The following is a 23,556-nucleotide window of genomic DNA, read 5'->3' on the forward strand; positions in this document are numbered from 1 at the left end:
TCAAGAGCGAGTAACTTTTCATTGGACCTTACGACTAAAGAGGCTCTAACAAATCCGCTAGACATGTGTTTTTATAATCAGAAACAATTCTCATGCGGAGACTGGAGCTGGACCAGCTTTGCTCACCAGTGCACCTATGAGTATCGTATTGGTGAGACATGCGGCATCAAGCTAGTCAACATGACCGAAACAAAGAGTATGAAGTGCGGCCTTTGCGACCGGATTGAGACCAAATATCGGCGTCGAGGGGCCGAGAAAGCTCGCTTGGCGCGATGGATGCATGAAGGAGCCATTTTGGTCGCTTCGATGGACCGATCGCGCAGAATCATTAATGATATGGACAGAGAAATATTCGGTTTGCTACGGGAACGCGCGTATCGGCGAAGTTCCCTTTTTGGAACCGGAAAACCTCATCCAAAATATTGCAGACAAAAGATTACCGTCAAAAGCCCACATGACACGATCCATCGAGACAATGATCTGAAACCCCGGTGTAAATAGCATGATTGATGGTGCATAATTTCGTCCCCACAATATACATGACGCAGCGTATGCTTCCTAGGGTTAGGAATAGAAAATGTTCATGGCGAACAGAGGACGAGCGTACATTGGGCGGGCGCCGGCCAGTGAAACCAGGGGTATGCAGGTATGGGTATGAACTCGCAGCGAAAAATTAGCAGACCATTTTGGCAAATATCTCATCCTATGTTGACGGCTACAGTAGCTTTGATACCTTACAAGTGAATGGGCATAGCAGGTAGTCCGTTGAAGCATGGCGGCAATAAAATATAAGCAAGAAATCTGGATTTAAAGCAGCCAAGGCAGTCCTTGACAGCCCAATCGCTGTCCGTATATTACAAGCTTGGGCGCAGCCCAAATCTGCCTCCGCTCAACGTTGATCGAGTGAGCAATCCAACGACATCATCCAAGGAACCAGCCGTTACTCACATCAAAGTTTAACATACAGGTAACAACCCTTATTACTTGTCCTCAGAATATCAATCTATTGGGAAAAGGTATTGCTTTTGCCTGCAAATATTCGGAGAGATCCAGGAAGTCCTGGTCGTACGTACTGTTGTGATATGAGGCTGGTGCAGATCAGGAAGCAAGCCGCACCATCGGAATTAGCTCCGAAATGTCTATACAGATAACTAAGTTGGTTTACAATCAACTTGGTTCCGTATTGTATATATAACCTCATCTCGCCCTCTGTAATGATAACAAATAACAACAACAATTCATACCTCTGAACTACAACAGGACTCTTTGCTTGATTATAACTTGACAACACTCACCGATAGACCAAGACTTGAGAATAGACCTATTCGGCGCTCCACCTGGCATCTTTCCTCGATACCTCAAACGGACCTACTCTGTAGAAAGCCCTGATAGGAAACAGTACGGTTGAGAGACAGATCGTTGACGTTGGAAGCCTGAGAAAGCGTAAGGCAAGTACGACCCCAAACCCTTCTAACCTAACTGTGACCAGTTTGCACAGCGTATCACGAGGTTGCCTCAACGATATTTCTAATAAAGACGGTCGCCGCTTATTAGATAAGCGACCATGCAGAGATGCTTCTCAGAATGTTGATCAACTTCAACTGTTCGAACTATGTGAACTCACAATTGTAATATAATGCAGGAATATGGGAACCGTAGAATTAAGGCTCGACGCCGAACGTGGTTTTTCCGAGACGCACGTCTTGCAATCGGCATGCGGCGGATTACCACTGTTACGCTGCCGATGCAGAAAATTTTCAGCCATCAACCTGCCACACCGTTCCAAGTCATAAAATGAGGTTTCTGATCGTTACTCACCAGTGTCATTTTTGCCGCATCACTCTCCCAAGCCATTTTCGCCTGCCTGAATCAAAGCTCCAGGTCAACGTTGTCCAAACAGCCACTTAGAAAACAAGATATAAACCCGCTGATGTCCAGTATTGCCTGTCCTAAAAAGCATGTCACGCCCTGTTTCAAAGTTTGCTGAGTGGCTTGCCAGAGCTTCCAGAGCTTTCATCCAAGATACATTCGGTCTCTGTGGGCTCCTTGCTCTTGTATGCTGGATATGTTGTAGCCTCGGACGCAGATTCCGTCATTTGCCTTTGAGGTTGCAGCAGGTATCCTGGAGAAGTTTCTTCCAGGCCCCAACACCAGGCGTGCTCCAGTGGCTGGATATACCAACATACTTGCAAGGGGGAGTACTTACAGCCTTGGTAATTGCAAATACTATTGTAATCAGCCTTCATGCTCAGACCTGGGCGGATGTGCAGAAGCGAGCCGGATGCTTGACGGTCACACACCTTGTTCCCCTCTGCTCCGGGTTTACCTTCAGTCTTCCGGCCCACGTCTACTATGTCGAACGGGACACGTTCTACTGGGCCCATCGATGGCTAGGTCGCATTTGCGTGCTGCATTGCCTTCTTCATGGGTCCGTCTTAGGAGCAAATGCTCGAAATACAAGCCACGGAGCTCGCCTCGCCATCCCACTCCTGGTACGTGAAGCGGGTCTGAGGACGGGAGCCTCCCCATTCCCCCGCAGTATGTCTGACTAGAAGTGGCTAACAATGAACAGGCCGGATGTAGTCTCGTCTCGATCTTGCCTTGGACGTTGGCTGCAATCCTTCGCCGGTGGCCGCAACTCGGCCTCAAGGTCCACCATATGCTTGCTTTGACCGCCACCGGCGCCCTTTTCTACTATTTAATCGACAGCGTATCATCCTACCGCTGGGTTTTACTTGGTGGTATCTGCGCCGGATGTGCCTGGAGTGCCGGGACATGTCTGCACACTATGTGGTTCCACGGGTCGTGGCGCATCACCTCTAGACGGGCACTCGCGCGGTCTTTCAACCAGCTCTTATGGCTTGATATTGCGGTTCCCATGGAGTGGGAGACTCAACTGGGGCAGTATGTCCAGCTCTGGATGCCACGCTTAGGGGTGAGGTCTTTCTTGCAGCTTCCCGCATTCTACGTGGCTTCGGTGGACACAGTGCAGAATGCGCCAGGGGCACAGACCACTCGCACATTACGCATAGTGACCCGACCCCGACCAGGAGTGACTGGAAGGATCGCACAAGCCGCGGATCATGCGACGTACTCGACGATCCATTTTCCGGTATGCGTGCTGGGTCCGTATGGGCATCCACCTAACCTTGGCCAGTACGGGACCGTCGTCTTTGTACTTGAAGACATTGGACTTTTCCGCGCGTTGCCGTTCATACGACATCTCGTTCAAGAAAGCCGAAGCCGGAGAAACACTGTGCGAAGGCTAGAAGTCCTGTGGCAAGTTAGGCTGAAACATTTCAGTGGGTTCCCCCATTCTTCTCGCATGCTTTGCGGTGTCGTGTGCTTACCGGAATAGACCACCCCCATTGGGTGGGGGATGAAATCTCGCAAATCCTCGAGCTCGACCGTATGTTTGACCGAAACGATTGTCCCGAGCATAGACACCGAGATGACCGGGTTTTGATGTGAGTGAATATTTCTTCTCGCTATCACTCCTACAATAGGTCGGGCTAACTCGGTAGCAGATTCTGCAATTCACTATACATATCCTAGATACCCAGCCCGTGGACCGGATTCGTTACCGCAACCGCAATTGCACGCGCCTGAAATACCATTTTCATGTCATCAATATCGACAAGGAGATGGCACGTCTAATGGATGGTAGAGGCGGAACGACCGCGTTTTCGGGTATGAGCGCTCTCCCTTTATGCACTTCGGTTTTGCCGGGCTAACTGGTATTAGTGTGCGCAAGCAAATCGACACGCGCAGCAGTACGCCGCATCGTCCATTCCAGAACGAGTGGTGATTGGCGATTGATTGACCTTGATCTAGAACCCTCCTGCAAGTGGTGGCCGGACGGTGACCCTTTCATCAATGGCACATCCGACACGATCGCAGCGCCAACAGAACCCTCCAATATTGAAAGAGAGTTTGAGCCCGGTCGGACACCGACTGCCATGCCCGCTGCATATGCTGTTCCTGAGCAGACCACCCGGCTGTCCGGGAGACCTTGGTGGATAATAGACGATCCTGGCGGAGTGACGATGCGGTGGTTGGAGGGCAGAATGCCAACCACAAAAAGTGGGTCCGACAGAAAATTACCGAAGGCGGTGTCTAGTTAGTCAAGCATGTTCAAGTCACATGGTATGCTTTCTTCATGCAGCTGTTGAGGCTTGTTGTGGTTCAGAGGTATGAATTGACTTGTTATTTCAGAGGGATACATGAGCCTATATATACAACAATGGGCCAAGTTGATTGGAAATCAACTTGGTCGTCTGTATAGACACTTCGGAGCTAATTCCGACGGAGCGGCTTGGTTCCTGATTTGCACCAGCCTCATATCACAACATTCCCCCGCAGGATTGCTTTGCTGGCAAGGCGATACTGGATTAACGCTGTGCAGGCAACCCTCGGTAAAACCACTCAAAAAACCTTCGTGGGAAAATAAAGTGGAAAGAGCGCCTGCGCTGTCACGTTTGTTGCCTCCGAGTCTCCAAGGCTTCGATTCCTAGAAGACTACAGAACTTGGCAAAAGCCGTAGGTCCCAACGGCTTGGTGAGACCGTCAGCGGCCTGTCCTCAGTAGGAACATATTGAAGACCAATCTCGCCAGCATTCAGCACTGCTCGCTGATAATGAAATTTCACGTTGAAATGTTTGGTCCGTTTGTGGAACTCGGGATTGCGCGAGAGGGCAATAGCGGACTGGTTGTCAGCCATGATGTTGGTGACCGGGGACCGATACAGGTGCGTTTCTGCTAGGAAGGTGCGGAGCCACTGCAGATGTAGAAGGGCATTGTATTGTCCAATGTACTCGGCATGGGTCGTAGACGTGGCCACTTCCCCCTGTCTCTTGGACGACCAGGAGACTGGTGCGCCTGCAAGTTGGAACACGTAGCCAGACATGGAGTATGCCCCATCAGCGACGACGGAGCCACCGAAGTCGGCATCTGTGTATCCGACCAACTGACCACTGCGGTATGTAATGCGATGGCATTGCGTGGCTTTGACATAGCGAAGCAATCGCTGCAGGGCGACCCGGTGGTGCGATTGTGGCTGAGACGTGAAGCGACTCAACGTGCCCAGCGCAAACGCAATATCCGGCCGCGTGCCGACCATCAGATACATCAATGAACCGATGGCGGTTGCGAATCGTGCTTTTGTTTCCTCGTCCGGAGGTTCTTCGTCTGGACGGCGATTCAAGACTTGCTTGGGATTCATAGGGGTAGATTTCGTCTGACAGGTTTCCATGCCAAAGTTGGAGAGAACCTTTTGGATATACTGGTGTTGGTGAATGGAAACGGCTCCGTCGGCATGGTAGTCTAATTGGATCCCGAGGAACGAACATGGAGTTCCAAGGTCGTTCAATCGGAACTCTTTTTCCAGTGCTCGTTGCACTTGGTCTATCTCGTGCGAGGTTGCTGCAGCAACGAGAAAGTCATCGACGTAGACGCAGATCACGCAATTGGATTTATAGAACACGCAGTTGTCCGATTGTGCCATGGTGAAGCCATGAGCGGCCAGGACGCGGTGGACGCATTGGTACCAAATCCGTAGGGCCTGCTTGAGTCCATACAAGGAACGACGAAGCCGGCAAACATATCCTGGTTCTTCGAAGCCTTCGGGCAACTCCATGTAGATGGAAGAGTCTACGTCCCCATGTAAGAATGCAGTGACCGCATCAAATTGGTGAAGCTTCCATCCTCGTAACACGGCGCTGGCGATGATGCAGCGGACCGAGTCCATCCGCGACACCGCAGCAAATGTTTCATGGTAGTCGATGCCGTGCTTCTGCCGGTACCCTTTGATAACCAATCGCGCTTTGCGCGTTCCGTTGGCTTTGGTCTTGAAGACCCATTTGCAGCCAATCACATGATCTCTGGCTGGGACGTCCTCTCGCCGAATCTTTTCCCATATTCCGTGTTCGAGAAGCGACGCATATTCTTCCTGAATGGCGGCCCACCATTCCAGCTGGTCTGGGACTGACACGGCTTCGTGAAAGGTCACCGGGTCGACTTGTCTGGCCGGTGTGGTATTCAATGTGCCTGCCGAGTACACCTTGCCTAGTGATTCCAGGAGACGCCGTGACGGTCTTCGTCTGCGACCATAGATCGAATACCCAAAATCCGATGTCAAGTCGGTTTCTTGTTGGCCTGGGTTGGCCAATGGAGGTGTCTCCTCTTCACGATCAGATGGCGTTTCCTCTCGCTCATTCGACGGAGGTAATGGCAATGCAGGAGGTGTTGGCAGCCCGCCCGACCTCGGCATTGATGGAAAGACAGGTGATGGAGGAGCGTTGTCCGAGAGGTCGTTGCCTGTTTCCCCCTCGATGAGTGGCGCCACTGGGGTCCTCTCATCGAACTCGACATCACGGGAAAAGACGGTCTTTCCGGAATGGACTTCATACAGCTTGTACTGGTTCGGGTCACAATAACCTAGCAATCGGCACTCGGATGATCTGGGTCCGGGTTTTGCTCGATGCTCCTTCGGGATCAACACCCATGCGCGGGAGCCAAACCGTCGCAGATGCAGCAGCGATAGCGGCTTCCCGTATAATATTTCGAACGGTGTCTTCTTCTGTAATATCGATGCTGGAGCGCGCAGCTTCAGACAGACTACCGTTTCTAAAAGCTCGGTCCACCAGGAAGAAGTCTCGCATCGGACAGGAGCGTGTTGATCCGCTCCCGGATAGTGCGATTTGTGCGTTCGGCCAAACCATTCTGCCCTTTGCAGTATGGCGGCGAGGTGTCAAACTCGACTCCCTGGATTTCGAGGTGTGTTCCGATCGGCAAATATTCTCTCCCGTTGTCGGTGAGGAACCTTTTGATCTGGGCGCCGAACTGTCGGTGCACCCAGGCCACAAAATATCGGAACTTCTGGAGTGCTTCATGCTTCCATCTCATGGCATATGCCCACGAGCCACGAGAATAATCGTCAGTAAAGGTGATCACGTACCTGGAGCCATCTTTGGCAATCGGCATCTCCATAATGTCCGAATGGATCATTTCGAACGTTCTCGTCGAATGCAGACGTGGCCGTCTTGCACGGGAGTTCCTCTTCTGATGCTGCTTACCCGACATGCACGCCGGGCACTGCGGCATTGCCAGCAGCTGCGCCTGCGTCAGCGGTCGGTACGGAGTGCCGGTCCGCCGGAGGACCACCCTCAAGTCTCCCCGGTTCAGATGTCCCATCCGAGCGTGCCACAACGCTTCGGAGGCCTGGTCCACTCCTTTGCACGCATCTTCTTCGAGTATCACAGCTTCACCACCGAGTTCAGAGGTTGACGCTGCGCATTCTGCGTCACTTGACTCCTGAGGATCGTCGACGTCCATGGCCACCGCCTGCGGTTCTAGGGAATCTGCATGGCCACGGGTCGCCGGCGCCCTCGCCAGTTGGACTCGATCTCGAGATCTTCTGCTCACATGGCACCGCAGGATCAACAGTTCCTCCTCCGCATGGTAAGCGGTCCCCACGGTCCGTCCTCGGCGTTGCACAAAGACGTTCTGCGGGTGCGCCACCACCGAGTAGCGGTCTCGCAATAACTTCGGCACGCTGATCAGGTTCATCCCGACGCGTGGCGCGAAGTACACATTCTTTTAACACCAGGGGTTGGTTGAACTTCCCCCGGAGCGTGAGCTTCACCGTACCAATCCCTTCGGCTTCCACTGGATCGCCCGCCGTGTCCAACATCTCGCGGTGGGGCCGCAGACTGCTGAAGCAGCTCCGGTCCCAGCAGATGTGGCTGGTGGCGGCCGAGTCCAGGATCCACCGGGGTTGCGGTGCGTGGGTATAAAGGGTCGTCACCCTCGCCCTCACGATATTGATCCTCGGTCTCTTGGAAGCCGGCGGGCCCTGCCGATCTCCCACCTGGCTTGATGGTATATTTTGCATGTTGTTTCTTGGTGAGCCGGAATCACTCCGTTCAGCCTTCAGGCCATGGTCCCTAGGCGGGTGTTTTTCGCGCTGTTTCTTCCAGCACTCCGCGACCACATGGCCGCGCTTCTTGCAATAGATACATTTCTTGGGGTTTCTCTGCACTGTATTGATGGACGGTCCTGGGACTCCCTGCGGTGGCGCGGGAGACTCCTTCCGTCGGACCGTCTGCTCGGCATTAGACAACCGATTTCCTATCGTGGTCGGGTTGACTGGATCCTTGTCATTCCGGATGGCATCCACAACCAGGATGTATTCCGGTCCGATCTGCGTGAGCAAGATCGCAATGTGTGCCTTGTCGCCGATTGATCCTGGCGCGATAGCATTCAGTCGATGTACGAGCAGCCGTACGCGATCAACAAAATCACGCGCACTAGCACACCGTTCACGAGTTGTTTCGCGAAGCTGGGCACACAGCTCGCAGAACGTAGCGAGTTCCATACGCCGGTACCGTTCTTCAAGTTCATTCCAGAGGTCACGGGACGTCTCGAGTCCCGCGACATGAATGCTAATGTGTGGGGACAGGTACCGGAAGATAGTGTGGTAGGCCTCGGCTTCGCGGCGCGACCATTCACGGTGGCGCTCGAACGCCTGGACTTCCACTTCGAGGCGCGCTTCAATGGTCCGCTTCCTCACCGCCCCGTTGAGGTGGGGCTCCACCAAGGGGTGGATATCCGCCGTAATGGGTTTGGCGTACTTGAATAGACAATCGGGACGCTGAAGGTCGCCCGATACTACATCCCAGACCTGCCTTGCTTTGAGATAGGAGGTCATGAGACGTTTCCAGGTTGCGAAATTGTCGCTACCTGTCAGAGGCTCGATGGCCGTGACGGCTCGGTCGGGCGAGTCATGGACCAGAGCAGACATAGTGAGAATAATGAAAGCGGGGTAGATATATATTCAAGATTGACAAGATGATTCTCAGATGAGTAGAGACGGCACCCCAGATTTTGCTCCCGGGCTCATAACCTGTTGTTGTTAAGAGGTATGAATTGATTGTTTATTCTAGAGGGAGAGATGAGGTTATATATACAACACGGACCCAAGTTGATTGTAAATCAAGTTGGTTGTCTGTATAGACATTTCGGAGCTAATTCCGATGGTGCGGCTTGCTTCCTGATCTGCACCAGCCTCATATCACAACACATGGCTTTGCGCGAGGCATTGACGGTAGCGCTGGATCCTCCGCTGCGGGGGGGCGCGCACTCGGGTACGTACGCTATTAATGGTTCACTGTCAGACGTTAGCTAGGACAGTAGATCAGTGAGACATTTCTTGACTCACATGTTCCGGTGGCCGAGACCAAGGGTGGAGGGACGGCAGGGGGCTGTGGCCCTTGCACTCGTGCATTGTGGTCGAATGTCTACGGATCTGGTTGTCCCGCGTCCTTCAAATCAGTGCAATATTCAAACAGGATTTGCAGAGCTTCTCATACCTACAGCATGAGCAGTCATGCTTCAACTTTGAGGGAACATTCAAAGGCGGGACAGTAGATCAACTCAATCAGCTGCTATAGCGGCGACACCTTCGCATAAGTCACTTTGACCAGCTAACCCAAATCTCGTATCTTTGATCGGCTAGCTTGAGTGGCACAGTGGATATGCTGGGGATCACATCCCTCACAGGCACTGTCTGGCTTGCTGGTCCACAATGTATCCTATAAATGTCACTACATTAGAAAATCCAGTACTCGATGAAAGGGGAGAACTTATCGAGTGCGTCAGACACAAGCCTGCTCGACTTTGCAGAATCAAGTGAATAAATCGTAGAGCAGTTGCAAGGGTAGAGGACGTATTTATAGGCGTCTCGGCTTCTGTCACTCACCGACCTGGCTGGAAGTGTTGAAGGACACATTTCTCAATTGAAGCCTGTTGAAACCCACGTCTTCTTTTCACCGCAACTATTTACAGCGACATCTTTTGCCTTTGGGTGCTCAGCTGGACAGACGAGTAAGAGTGATGTTGAGAAAAAGGGATGCTGAGTCGGTCAAGAAACGTTGGCTGACTGCTGAATCCTTCACGACCCTCTTAAATTGAGGCTTTATGGGAGATATTGAATACGCGATGATAGGCTCATATTTCTTGTCCTAATCACCTCATCTGTGAACGACTCAACGCTTCATGACCGAAAAGCACGTAAAGTCTCATCCCTAGAAATCACGGACTGTTTTTCCTAGCCTCGCTTTTAGTGTTGTGTTTAGCTGTGGGTCTGTCCGTCTAGACTGCGGTCACGGTCGGATGTGCGAATGCTGACCGTGAACCCGTTGAAGCTTGGCCACACGTTGACTAAATCTTTGAACTCGAGACTATCAAGATACTTTTTGCTTCTACATTTTTCTCTTTTTGATGGCAGTAAACTCTACTGGTTTTTGTTCATCTAGTGAGGCTTTCAACAAAGTGGAAAAGGGTGATTGAAATATATACCTCCTCACCGACTGTCTTCTGACCCTCAACATCTTGAGGATTGATCAAATTTGCCGACCGACTCGTTGATCACTATCCTATGATCGAATTGACCGCCAACAACCGCCGAAAAATAACCATTCCCCAGTCAAAACCTGACTACATTGATTAACTACTGCTGTAGTAAAACTCTATACTTAGTCAGCTGCGTCTGCATAGACTTAAACACCAAAGATTGATGGGGGAGGTATTACCCAGATTTTTGACATTCTCTTGCGGACAAAATGGATGCCCCGAACAGCTTGCTAGACCAGGAACATGAAAGCAACAATTTGTTGGCATTCGAGCTTGTGAAGCTAGTTCATCCCTCAACAACTTTGAGCCTCGAACCATACCAAACTCTCACATCCGGGAGCATAGATGGTAACAATTTTAAAACACATTTCGCTCTGCAGACACCATTCCGAGCTGAGACAGTTATTGAATCATAGAAAACAATGTTCGGAAAATATCTTATGCTTTTTTGAAGGGTGCTTTTCTAAAGAGTGATGACGTATTCCTCTGATCACTCGCCGGAAGTCCTGCCACGCCACATCAACTTAATGCCTCTAACCAATGTCCTCAGTTCTTGCTTTAGATTATTGATTTCCATTATGGATTTGCATGAACTTCTCAACGATGCTTCCTCGCCCACAGCGTATATTCGGCCCAATAAACAACATCCGCGGCAATCTTCAGTCCAGACTAACATGCTGCCACCCTTTTCGACGTTGGCGAAAAGCGTTGACTATGCAACAAATAATGATAGTCAGTGCATCTTGAGTAGATATTTCCCAATACTTATTCACTTACAGTATGTATTCAGGAGATCGATCCGTTCAAGCAGCATCATGTCGCCGTGACGCCGCCCAGTTGCCCATCTGTCACCCTTTTCAACCACATCATCCAGACCCCAGCTTCAGCCTGAAAATGAGATTCCCAACAGACCACCAGAGCGCCAACTCGATATGTTCCTATCCGCACTATTCTATCCCCAATGCCTGTCCAGGTAGTTTTGGAACACACGTTCAGGGATTCTTCCCCTCGTCAGCGCCCAGCGTGAATCCCTACTCTTCCCTCATCTATTTTCCTTCTCCTCCCGCTACTAATTCTGCAAGCAATTACATGTGCACACCGGACACGACCACGTTTTATGATCCCATGTCACATTACTGTTCGTTTCAGCCAGACCCTATCGAGCACATACACAAAGCTTGGGGCCACCAGCAACTGGTTGAATCCCCGCTTTTGACCCAAAAAGTCAGCCAGCCCAGGTATCATAAACGTGTCTTCCCGCGAGGTATCCGTGCAATGCGCAAAAACAACAATCAATATGAATGTAGATCTTGCGACAGGCTCTTTTCGCGCCCCTCAGCACTCAACATCCACTTCCGTTCTCACACGGGCGAGAAGCCCTTCCACTGCCCTAACATTGGATGCGACAGGGCATTCTCTGTGTTGAGCAATATGAAACGCCATACAAGTGACTGCCGGAAGACCGCTAAGCTCTAGCAGCGCAAATGCAACTCCCTCCATGTTCTCTCAGAAGGTTCATTTAGACAAACCGGTTCCTTTCATTTCCGACGTTAGGGCGAACCTGTAGACCCCGATTCGCGCGGCTATTGGAAATTTTCCGGCAAGTGATCCCATTGATTTACCACCGCACCGAATTTTCCAAGCACTATAGCTCCTGTCAGGGATATACATGAAGTATACAGGACGGATGGAGACCCACATGGCGTATGTGGGTTCCCCTGAACGCGAGGAAGCTACCTTTTTTGCTTCCTCACGCTACGTCTTGTATCTAGAGTCGACTATATCTTTCTTTAATTAGTCATTACTCATCTGAACACCTTGTCTTACACATGGATGGATCTAATATAAACAATCTAAAAGGCAAGGTTATATGAACCAACCAGCAGAGAACCCAATTAAATATGCACTAGTAATAAAGGAAATCAACCATATATCTGCCTGCAGAGCACATGTCCAGCGCAACTACCTAATGCTCATATATTACTTGGCTACCGAAAATTTTGCATCACATGCTCTAACAGGCCCTTGTAACAAAAAAAAAAAAGAAATTATACAGGGGCTAGTTAACTACTACTCACTGGGATCGCTAGTTTGCCTTGCTAGTTAGGCGCAATAATGTAACTTTTTTCCAATCGCTTGACATGTGTAGACATCCCTTGGAACTGCATAGACTCACCACACACCCAAATTCGATGGGCCTCTATAATCTATATCATGTGCTACAGCTACATGTTATATGAGGAATGCTAGACCTCGCTGTATATCAGTGCGTAATTTTCGGATGAGTTGCACATCGTATATTAATTATATCAGGGTAACTTAACAAGATGATCTAGCAAGAACATCATGCGTGAATGAACATTCGCCATTGTGGAACCATCGAATATAGAAAGCATCAGAGCAAAGCTGCGACTGCTGCAGCAACCACGGGAGCAGCTGTGATCAATGAACCGGCAGGTCCAGCGGCTGCAGCTCCAGGTGTTTCGGTCGCCGCGGGGGCCGTAAACGACTTCACTCCCCCAGTGACGTCCATCTTGTAGTAGCTGCTGGCTGCCGTCGAAGAAGTCGCCGAAGAAGAGGACGAAGAGGCGGTACTACCTCCTCTTACGGTTCCACCCATGCTAGCGCTCATGGTGCAGCTGGCAGATTCGGACCAGGATGTGAAAGAGCAGTCATACGTTTCAGTAACGGTAACATCGTAACCGTCTGTGCCTGGATTGGTGGCGACGTATTGTGCAGCGAAGTTCACGGTCTCGGGACCTTGGGTAATCGTCCACGAAGTGACAATGTCGCAGTCTGATTTGGCGACGTCATCCATACAACCGACATGGTATGTGGTGGCTTTGGCATTGATACCAGCAACGCTGGCAGCATAGCTAGTCACGCCGGGGAGGTCATTGTCCCACGTGGGGGAGAAGATTCCAATGGTGGTGCGGGTGCTAGATTCCTTGGCTCGAGCACCCAGTGATGCGAGGAACGCAGCGGCAAAGATAGAGGTACGCATACTGATAGGGTTTTTCAAATATTTAGGGTGAAGTTTAGCAGAGAGGCGAGTCGACTAAAAGTTCTAACGTCCGGGGCAAACCGTTCGCTTTAAATCAAAGACAAACCAAGCTACTGTGAAACTTCGCTTATCGAGCAATTTTGGACGACTGAGCTAGGTTAGCGTAGACCTAGAGGGTACTAGTGAAGTGTGCTAGTCTGGGCTATTTTCATCATTCACCCATTGGACCTTGAAACGTTGGACTCGACTACCTTGCTAGCGTTACAACCGAGTAGCAAAGCACTTCAATTTTGGGGGACGGACCCCGCTGAATAATACATCACGGGGGCCCTGTTACGATGTATAACTACCGTGTAGAATTCCGAAAGGAATAAATAAATGCGAATACAAATACAGCAACAATTTTATTCGCGCGAATTGTTGAGATGAAATGATTGTATTGGGTGGAGTTGACTCATTTTCTAGGTGGGACTCATTCATTACATATCTCTTCTCTTGGTAGTCCCCGCCATAAGCTCTAGCGGGTCTGAATTAGTCATCGCACAGTGAAAGAAGATCATTTGGATCCGATTGTGGGCCAATGAAGGTCGGATATTGGCTCTAAAAAGGCTTACGTAGTCTGAGTGCTCACTGGGCACTCCGGGCACAGAAGGAAATCACTTTGCCTTTGTGGTAAGGGAGAGTGGCAGCGGGGATGTCCGTAAGATTAAGCCAAGGAACGGTGGAGCGCTAGTGGGCAAATATGGGTGTCGTGGGTTTGCGTGTGAGACATAACGCGGGTATCCCCGATTTTCACCTTTTCCAATCTTTTTGTTAATTCTTTTCTTATTTTCCCTTGCTTTTCCACAAATCTTTGGACTCGATTTTGCCTCGGGTGACCTTTGGCCTTGGAAACTGTGCCAAGGATAAGCCCTGGCCCCTGAAAAGTCACCTGTTTATATAATTTGTAGTGCTCTTCTTTTCTATCTCCGTTTTCATTTCCATTTCCCCATCTTGAATATTCTAAATACTCAAATATGTACACATTCAATAATAGGCTGTACCTGGGGTCCCTTTTGGCCTTGCAGGCCTGCACCAAGGTCATAGGCGCCTCAGCTACATCGGGTGTCCTCGAAGTCGACTTGGTCTTCCCACGCAATGAGACATATGCGCCCTCTGCACAAATGCCCGTTGTGTTTGCAATTCAGAACCCGCATCTGGTTGCGCCGCTTAACATGAAGGTTTCTTACATCATAACGCCTCCCCGCAATTACAGTAACATCAGCGAGCCAGCCCTATTCAATATGAACTCGACCAGTCTCTTCAGCAGCGATCCTTACTTCCTCTATAACAACACTGACTTTGTCAACCTCGAGGGCACGTGGGAACTCACATGGTTCGTGGAATACGGACGTTGCACAGGGTCCAGCGGGGATATTATGTTTTACCCCAGCAATTCCACGATTGATAGTATCATCTTCACCACCAAGAGTGGTGCCGCGAAGCCGGACCTCATTGCTGCTAGCAAGAAAGATACTTGCGCTACAGGTATTGCAGCCTGGAATGTTACCGGGGCAATGGATGTGGAAGGCGCCGATTGGGGCGGCTATGACACCTGCGCGGTCGTTTCGAAGAGATCACCATGGGCTACTGTGGACCCTTGCGCAGCCAAGTTCGACTCTGCTATTGCTTCGAATATCTCGGCTGCCTTGAATGCCACTGCGGGTGACAAAGTCTCTGCAGATGAGAAAAATTCTAAAGATGAGAATGATTCTAAAGAGAAAGATCCTGCAGCTGATAATGCGGGCGCTGTGCATCTGCCGGGGGGTGGTGTGACATTGCTGACAGCAATTTTCGCTGGGCTCACTTACATCTTTGCATAATCGTCTCTTTTCATTGATTCGACATTCAATTCTCTGATCACACATGTATATATTGTATTTGGTTAGAGATCTTGGCCAAAGGAGGCATTTGTATCACAGTTTGAATAATAAATTCTACCTCGCAGTCACAGGCAACTACAGCGTAAGAACAAAAAAGTAAATAAATAAGCGCATTGTCGTTTCCATGGCTTGGGGCGCAGCTAGTTGGGCATTACGAGATATTCACTTGCACGCGAGACATAGAGCCGCAAAACACAGGGACCCCGGAAGGTTGTTTAGTGAAGGCCAAGCACTTAAGGTCCGGGGCTGGTGCCTAGCGCTGCGGATGGCGTCATTGGCCCAACTCGGGATACCGGCACCAACCGTCTATAACGCAGACAGATACTTGGTAGGGACTTGACCCTACTAGATTTTGTATCCGCAGGGCAAATTGCAGAAGAATTAGTGTTTGCTAGTAAATCCTCTTTGGATAATGGAAGGCGCGCACTGACACCACGTGACCGTATCGAATTTGCGATAACATCACGTGAGGTCTGGCGCGATTCTAAGATAGTCAACAGTGTGTCGAATTATTTGAAGCTGTTGTTTGATTATTTTCTTGAACATGATGTACAATACTTCTGCAACCAGGAGCTATAGCTTTATCAAACATGCCACCAAATCCACCATCGCACTAAGCGGGCTACGGCATCTACGACTAGAGCAGATGCGGCAGATTTACCAAGCTATTGTTACGCTGTCCGTGGGCTATGTGTCGGCGGCCTGGCACGACCCACTTCGAGACAAACCCCGCCACCACCTGAACACAGTCCAGAGGACCGCACTGAGTCGCATCTTGTCAGCGTTTATGACGGCAGGTGTAAGTGCGGGGTTCAAGAGAGCCGAATCACGGTAAATCTATCCGACAAATGAGAATGGCCCGACTGTATCCTTAGAGAGTAGAAAAGGAAAGAAATAACATTCAGCGGCGCGAGCCTAGAGATGGCAGTATTGATTCTAGTGAGACCGAAAGGTCCTCCGGCCAACCGCAGGTACAGCACAGCGTTTCCGTCGGCCATCTCCAGCCCACTATTTCGGCATCTGTCGAAGCACTTCAACTCTCATTAAAGAAACGGTGACAGTGATTAAAACGGGGACATGTAGAATGCAAGCGCGTTGAGCAATTTAATTCCAAGTTCGGTAATATGTATGAATCATACTTTTGCAGCATTAATGGTCGATGAAAGTGGTTCACCACACTCAACGCACGATTTTGAGAGGAATTATTCCAGGACGAGGCTTGACTCTGTAGGCCACAAAATCTCCAAACACCACTTCAACGTCGTTCAAATCGCTTCAACGCTTATCAACGGGACAGTGATTCTAGTAAGTAAGTAAGTAAATTTCATTCGCGGATCTGTCAGGCCGTGAAGCCCGATTTGCCGGCAGGGCACTACATGGTAGCCGGGACAACTATATCACATGACGATGACTGTTTACTCCGAAGGAAACAGGGCAAACCCGCCATCCCCGTCTTCAGTTGATCGCTTTCATCCCTGCGGGACCGAGGCCCGTACTGTCCAGCAACTCACACGGCAAGCCGTGAAGGTGATCAGTGACGCGGGGGGGGGTTACTCACTGCGGTGCTGGGGGCCCGAAATGGGACAAGCGAGGGGATTTAAGATCCCAGGGTCACGAGTCTACTTTTTCAGTGGCTCGGTAGGAAGTCGGCAGGCTCCTGAATTGGCCGAGGAGCTTAGTTTACATCATAAAGTTGAGAGAGTCCTTCAAGGAGGGCCTTCCGTGTTTGCCGGCGCGTAGATAGCGCGGGCGGAGGACCCTGGCTGGTCGCATCCTGGGGCTTGTCAGGGCTCTCGCTGCGCCCTCGATGCTGCGTACCTATGAGCGCGGGGCTCTCAGAGGTGACAGTTTCTCTTGGCGAGTCGATGACCACCACATCGTTTACAGAGTCGACTGGCTGGACGCCATAGTTGGATAGGGCGCGAAGGTCCTCTTCTATCTCTTCCTGACTGTTCTCGCTAGACTCCACCACGCCGCTTTTTCATCCGGGAGCGGGACCGGCTTGATGACTTCTTCTTCGCGGCCTTCGCAGCTCTGGCCTCAGCAGATTTTGCATCCGCTTGAGCTGTTTCGGAGGGTGTAGGGTGATCTTCTTCGCTAGATGGCGCCGTGGCGGGCTCGCTATATCGTTCCGGGTGTAGCTGCGGGCCCTGGCGTCTGTTGAGCTGGATTTTAGCCAGCTCCTCGCCTCGAATAGGGCATCCCCGATCAAAGGCAAAATGACTGAAATCGGGTCTCTTGTGCTTAGCACATTCAGCGCATTTGGCCTTGCGGCGATCATGCGCATGTGGGCACTCCGTGGAATCATGATCCCCCGCGCAGTAAGCGCAGTGAATGTCTCGCTTGCAGTTCCGAGCTATGTGTCCATACATCTGACAGCGGTAGCATTGCTGGAGGCGGTGGCTGCCGTCGAAGAACCGACAGTCGTGGTTCCTTCCGTAGATCGCCAGGCCACGTAGAATGGCCTGGTTGGCAGCGTATGGGTCGGCGAACTCGATCAGGAGCTTCGCGGACTCTGGCCTCGTTTCGTCCATTTTCCTCTTGGTCATCAACCAGTCCATGTATACGATTTCGGCAGCAGTAGAGATTCGTCTGACGTTCTCGGCCTTCAGCTGCCTCCTCGCGTCCGTGGCGGAGGGAGAGAATCGACAAGTCACGCCGTGAACCACCACGGCGTAGGTTTGTCTTTTCAGTCCCGCGTTCTCGCCTAGCACCTGGCACCAGGTGTCGGACGACCCGGCGGGAGCAGCCTTGATGAGGTCTTCGTAGTCTTTGATGTCATCTGTCTGGACGAGAACGTCGCCACTAGGCAGAACTCGTGCTGCGGAAACGACTCGGTCTAGAAGTCTGATACTAGGCTCGATATTGCCTAGCTCCCTAGCTACGTCATTGATGGATCTGTTCAGCCGTTTGACGAGCTCATCCTCTCTCCTCCGAAGAGGGTCGACGATGGCACGGTCAGTGCCGCGGACGGTTAGCTGAAGGTGCTCGCGCATCATCACTGGGGCAGGTGCACTGCTGTTACTGCTTAGATCATTACTCGGGACCGAAGTCCCATTGGTCTGCGTTCTGCTCATCCATCCTGACACCATCGAGGTTTGTGTTGTCACGTGACTCGCTAGCGCATCGCGATTAGACCTCGCCATGGCCCACCCATGGGCGGGAGTTGGGCGCCCATGGGCCGGCCGCCCATCAACCGCCTATCAGCGCACAACTTTCCCAAACAGGATGAATAAATCGCTGATTCAGCCCGTTAAATACCGTTTATTTATACACGTTATATTCCATACATTACTTGATGTCTAAAATGAAGCATACTTTCTATGTAAAACTGGTAAATCTCGCTGTATTCTTGTCTGTTAGATCATGTTTACAGGCCAGATGTTCTTTGAAGTTGAATATCAGCTGTTGGGGTCAATTAACTACAAAAGGCACGGATTCCTCTGAAGGTGCACTGAAGATATATATCTCTATATTGCATTATCCTGTGTATTCGGATCTTACAATTGCAACTATTGTTTGTAGTATATTAGATGTGTTTCCTATCGAAAGTAAAGTAATATTATTGATATCCATAGAATTTATCTACCATCTTTTTTTTTTTGAAAGCTATTTGAGGCAGAACTCATAGTTTAAAGATAAAACTATCAGACAAAAACTCGGGGGACTACGAGTCAGCGAAAATTCGCGGGAAATGGGCGGCCCATGGGCAATGCCCATGGGCCATATGCGGGCTGCAGCAAATATCGGCCAATTAAACCACTAGAAACCATAGATCAGCAGCCATTTTATGATTTATCAGCCTCACATAATTTTTCCTAACGCTAAAGACTTCTTCTTTCTCTTAGTTATAGCAAAGAAACAATGTAAGTCTCTCACTTCTTACTCTCTCTATATACTACCTTTCTCAATTTTGTATACTATGGGGTCTCAACTCTCTGACATCTATTCCTCGTCGGTCTACGAGGGAGACAGCTCAGAACGCTTTCCCTACCCTATCCCGGATGATTCATTCATGCTTGACCCACCGTCTAGTCAGCGAACCCTTACCTCAGTTACTGACACCGAATTGATTCAACCCCCTCCTATTCCTATAGCCCTCGAACGCGTTGGATCCGACCGACACAAATCCTTTGTCTTATATACCGAAATGAGCAAAGACGACTTTCTCCACTGGTGGCTCCAGACAGAGCAAGGCAGCAAGCAGGGTAGCCTACAGGTTAACGCAGATGATAGCGAGAATGTAAAAAAAACTCCATTGGGATGGAACGGGCAACACATCGGATATTTGGACTCGCTTCAAACAGATAGCCCATTATACGTCTGGCCTACCAAAGGTTATGTGCGAGAGATGCGGAAAGGTCTTGGAACATCCAAACTGGAGCTCGAATGGAACGCACTCGTTACGAAGGCATTGGGAGGGGCCCAAATGCCAGAAATCTGGTGCGAAAGCAAACAAGCAGCCTCATATTCGCCAGCTTATCAAAGACTCGGTAAGCATTTTTATCTTTTGAGACTTTTGTTCCTCCTTATGCTAATGATTGTTCAACATATCTTAGGCGTCTCATACTCGTGACAATACTATTTACTTCTCAAAGGAACGATGGGAGCAGCAAATCATGAAAACTATTACTGTTCTCCGGCTTCCTTTCCAGATTGTCGAACATCCTGAGCTACAATCGCTACTCCGCATCGCCCAATCCGCCCCCTTTCCTCTTGAGTTTCCATTAGCCAAAACGGTACAGCGCCGAATTCGTGATACCGTCAAGGAGTCTCATAAAACCATAATTCAAAATCTTCCGCCGAATGCAAAGCTTTCAATTGCATTGGATTGTTGGACATCCCCTTTCTCTCAAGCATTCATGGCTATCACGGGCTACTTCATTGATAAGGACTGGAACTATCGTGAGATTTTACTTGGCTTCCAGCCACTTCAAGGAGCCCACTCAGGTGCTAATTTAAGCGCGGTCCTCTTGAAAATCTTCCAACAACATCAAATTGTCGATCGGGTGCTGGCCGTAACGACCGATAATGCATCAAACAACAACACATTGATCACTAGTATCCAGGAGTCAATTCAGGCACTCAGCTTGATGAGCAGATTACTATAATCCGCATTCCATGTATCGCACATGTGATTCAGCTCAGCCTCAATAAGCTTCTTAGTCGGATCAAAGCCAATCCGAAAAATCAAGTAGTGGAAAGAGAGTGGTCGGAGAGTCGGTCTCAAGCGCTTCGATCGAGTCAACGAAATAAAGAGATTGCAAATACACTAGAAAAGGTAAATCATGTTCCACGTCGCTTCGCTGTCGCTCTACTGATTTATTACAAAGATTCGTGGTTTAGCAGTTTTCATCAATGGAAGTCCACAACGCCGAGATGCTTTCTTGAGTCTTCAGACAGAAGAACCGAAACTGGTTCCGATTCAAGACGTACGCACTCGTTGGAACTCGACGTTTCTAATGCTTCGACGCGCAAAACGATTGCAGCCGATCTTTGATGAGTTCTGCTCACATTAGGGGCATCCCCACTTAATGTTGGATCGAGAGGAGTGGCGTCAAATCGACTACCTTCTTTACCTTACGAAACCTTTCTTCGAGTTTACGACTGCTCTTTCCCAGACGAAAGACGCTACAATCCATAGCGTCTTTGGGATCTATAGCCAGCTATTTAACCATCTTGAAATCTCAATTGGCCAGCTTGAACCAAAGCAAGTCGCCTGGAAACGATTGATGGTCGACGCACTTTACGCAGCAAAAGACAAGCTCTCGCAGTACTATAACAAGATTGCTGAGACTCATAATAACCTCTACGCAATTGGTACTATCCTTGCGCCTCAATACAAGCTTGGCTTTTTCGAGCAAGCTGCTTGGGCGGACAGGAATCATTATTGGCGGACAGAATACCATAACAGCCTGAAGGAACAGCTAAAACCATACCAACGACGGCTTTATGGTAGTCAATCAACACCTATCGCTCAGTCACCGGTGACTCAGCGCTCAAGACTTCAATTCCTTCTTACAAGGCCAAGAAACCATCAATCGATACCAACCCCACAGCATGATGATGAGCTTTCACAGTACCTTAAAAATGGTAGGTTCTTCTTCCTTCTTTTTTAGACACCGTAATACTAGTATTGATGCAATTCAGGGACCGTTGAGGTTGATCCTCTTACTTTCTGGAGAGAAAATGAGCGCCAATATCCGGTGCTAGCAAGCCTTGCACGCGATATTCTCTCTATTCCAGCTACCGGTGCAGGCGTTGAGCGGCTCTTCAACTCTGCTCGGGATATCTGTCACTATCGTCGTGGATCACTGAATGCTACAACAATTCAAGATCTGATGATGTTTATGTGTGCTACCCGATTCGACATTGAAGAGAAACAGCTGGCTTTTGTAAAGGACTTCCTCACAAAGGAAGAACAAGAGATAGCAGCAGAGGAGAACGATGCTCAGTTTACGCATGATGACCTGAATGAATTGATCAGTGATGATGAAGAGGAGGATCATCTCCCTTCTGTTGAGGATGGGATTGCTTTTGACGCCAATGCCCCGAGAACATCCTGTAAAAGGCGAAGAAATGATACGCCTACGGAGCAACTAGAAGACCTAGGAGCAGGGAAAGAAAATGAAGATAGAGACGAAGAAGAAGATGAAGATGACGACCTTCCCGTTGGTCCAGCAATTCTTGAAGAAAGAAGTACTCAGCGTGAGCCATCAAAAAGGCGTCGGATACGCTCGAGGCTTTTAGATGGATATGAGGTTGATATGTAGCTAATTTAACTGATAGATATTTGGTTTTAATAACGATGAATATGGTGCGAACTCTAAATGACACTTAGAATCAAGTTGAAGTGTACACAATATCCATGAAAATTCATCCACACGATACAATTCAATATCATAAAATACAGGCGGAATACGCATAAATTGTGCAAGTCACGGGGATTCTATATTTACTTTTTTGAAGGCCCATGGGCCGCCCATCAAAAGCCCATGGGCCGACAGTCAAACGGCCCGCCCGCCCATGGGCAGGTAGAAGTAGCCCAATGCGGGCCCATGGGCCTCATGGGCCGTGGCGAGGTCTAATCGCGATATGAGGTCGATCGGGGGATCGGGAGGGGACTGACGGATTTGGTGGTTGCTGGTGTCTTTGCGGCCTGGACTTCGATGGTGTGTTGCATTTTGGATATCATATCGGAGTGCTTTCTGTCGTGCTCGGTCAGCAGGGCGCGGATGCGTCCTAGTTCTTGGAGCATCTCGCTGTCGCGCATCTTGGTCGTCAGGGACGTCACTGCGTCGAGGAATTCGACGAATCGATCATGAGGAGGAATTCCGCCTTCGTCAGCTGTAGCTTTCCACTGCTGGGTAATCTTCAGGAGTTTCTTCGCATGCGCTCGTGGTTCTAGTTCCACGTGGTCGAAGTTTGGGTCGGCCCACGTGGATGACCCCTTTTTCCTTTTCCCACCCATGGCGGCCACCGCAGAGGCGGAAGACGGATAAATATGGGGTCAATTGATTCGTCTGGTTATGGAGAGCAAAATGAGGTAAGTCGCGAAGCGCCAAACCTGCTGTTTCTGCAGTTTGGGTTTCGCAGAGAGTTTTCGGACAGTGATTCTCGCTACCATCTGCGCAACTGGTTCCTTGGTAGAGACGTAGCCGAAAAAAATATAAAAGGAGCTTGATTCCCAGCCCAAAAAAATCAGGACTTCGGTCCTCACACTCCGATGTGTCATGGTGTCCCTCTCTCGCCTGCGGGCTTGAGAGTCTCCGTGACCACGGCTGTCGCTGCCACGAGCCCAGTGATGTAAGACTTGCGCTCCCTCGCTGCCACGAGCCCCGCGAGTGTAAAAAGGTGCTTCGCAGGATAGGTCTGCGTCAACAACAATCCTCGCAGGATAGGTCTGCGTCATCAATATGCCTCGCAGGGGGCGCTGCGTTACCAAGTGAACTCCGCAGGGGGACGCTGTGATGACAAGTGAGACCCGCAGGAGACCGCTGCGTTAACAAGTTCTCTGCAGGAGACCGCTGCATTACCAAGTTCTCCGCAGCCTAGGTCCTGCGTCAACAAAGCGCCTCGCAGGGACATCTGCGACAAAAAGACCCTCTAGCCCGTGCAGGCACCTCTTCGTGGTGCTAGGGACCAGTATTCGAGTATTCAAGAGTACTCGAAGAAGCAAAGACCTGCGCAAGATCTTCGTCGTCTGTTTCGTATTTCGAA

The 23,556-nt window shown here is 50.0% G+C and overlaps 7 protein-coding genes across 7 annotated transcripts; 5 read left to right on the top strand and 2 right to left on the bottom strand.

Moving 5' to 3' along the window:
• Nucleotides 1-1,958: 1,958 nt before the first annotated feature.
• N7489_005083 (NADPH oxidase family protein) lies at nt 1,959-4,124 on the top strand (the record flags this gene model as incomplete). Its single annotated transcript, XM_056710835.1, has 5 exons — nt 1,959-2,492; nt 2,573-3,302; nt 3,359-3,459; nt 3,528-3,690; nt 3,745-4,124. The coding sequence occupies 5 exons, from the start codon at nt 1,959-1,961 to the stop codon at nt 4,122-4,124; spliced, it is 1,908 nt and encodes a 635-aa protein (XP_056569256.1).
• A 6,864-nt stretch (nt 4,125-10,988) lies between these two features.
• Nucleotides 10,989-11,302, top strand: N7489_005084 (uncharacterized protein; the record flags this gene model as incomplete). The annotated part of the gene is made up of 2 exons (XM_056710836.1): nt 10,989-11,142; nt 11,190-11,302. The coding sequence occupies 2 exons, from the start codon at nt 10,989-10,991 to the stop codon at nt 11,300-11,302; spliced, it is 267 nt and encodes an 88-aa protein (XP_056569257.1).
• A 1,503-nt stretch (nt 11,303-12,805) lies between these two features.
• N7489_005085 (uncharacterized protein) lies at nt 12,806-13,414 on the bottom strand (the record flags this gene model as incomplete). Its single annotated transcript, XM_056710837.1, has 1 exon — nt 12,806-13,414. The coding sequence occupies one exon, from the start codon at nt 13,412-13,414 to the stop codon at nt 12,806-12,808; it is 609 nt and encodes a 202-aa protein (XP_056569258.1).
• Nucleotides 13,415-14,430: 1,016 nt separating this feature from the next.
• On the top strand, nt 14,431-15,276 carry N7489_005086 (uncharacterized protein; the record flags this gene model as incomplete). Its single annotated transcript, XM_056710838.1, has 1 exon — nt 14,431-15,276. One exon carries the CDS (start codon nt 14,431-14,433, stop codon nt 15,274-15,276), a length of 846 nt encoding a protein of 281 aa, XP_056569259.1.
• Nucleotides 15,277-17,011: 1,735 nt separating this feature from the next.
• N7489_005087 (uncharacterized protein) lies at nt 17,012-18,482 on the bottom strand (the record flags this gene model as incomplete). The annotated part of the gene is made up of 2 exons (XM_056710839.1): nt 17,012-17,285; nt 17,335-18,482. 2 exons carry the CDS (start codon nt 18,480-18,482, stop codon nt 17,012-17,014), a joined length of 1,422 nt encoding a protein of 473 aa, XP_056569260.1.
• A 776-nt stretch (nt 18,483-19,258) lies between these two features.
• N7489_005088 (uncharacterized protein) lies at nt 19,259-20,447 on the top strand (the record flags this gene model as incomplete). The annotated part of the gene is made up of 3 exons (XM_056710840.1): nt 19,259-19,579; nt 19,644-19,829; nt 19,896-20,447. The coding sequence occupies 3 exons, from the start codon at nt 19,259-19,261 to the stop codon at nt 20,445-20,447; spliced, it is 1,059 nt and encodes a 352-aa protein (XP_056569261.1).
• A 423-nt stretch (nt 20,448-20,870) lies between these two features.
• Nucleotides 20,871-22,109, top strand: N7489_005089 (uncharacterized protein; the record flags this gene model as incomplete). Its single annotated transcript, XM_056710841.1, has 2 exons — nt 20,871-21,429; nt 21,487-22,109. 2 exons carry the CDS (start codon nt 20,871-20,873, stop codon nt 22,107-22,109), a joined length of 1,182 nt encoding a protein of 393 aa, XP_056569262.1.
• Between the last annotated feature and the right edge of the window lie 1,447 nt (nt 22,110-23,556).

This window comes from Penicillium chrysogenum (genome assembly GCF_028827035.1).
Source record: "Penicillium chrysogenum strain IBT 35668 chromosome Unknown utg000002l_segment0_segment0, whole genome shotgun sequence".
In the NCBI taxonomy this organism is placed as follows: domain Eukaryota; kingdom Fungi; phylum Ascomycota; class Eurotiomycetes; order Eurotiales; family Aspergillaceae; genus Penicillium; species Penicillium chrysogenum.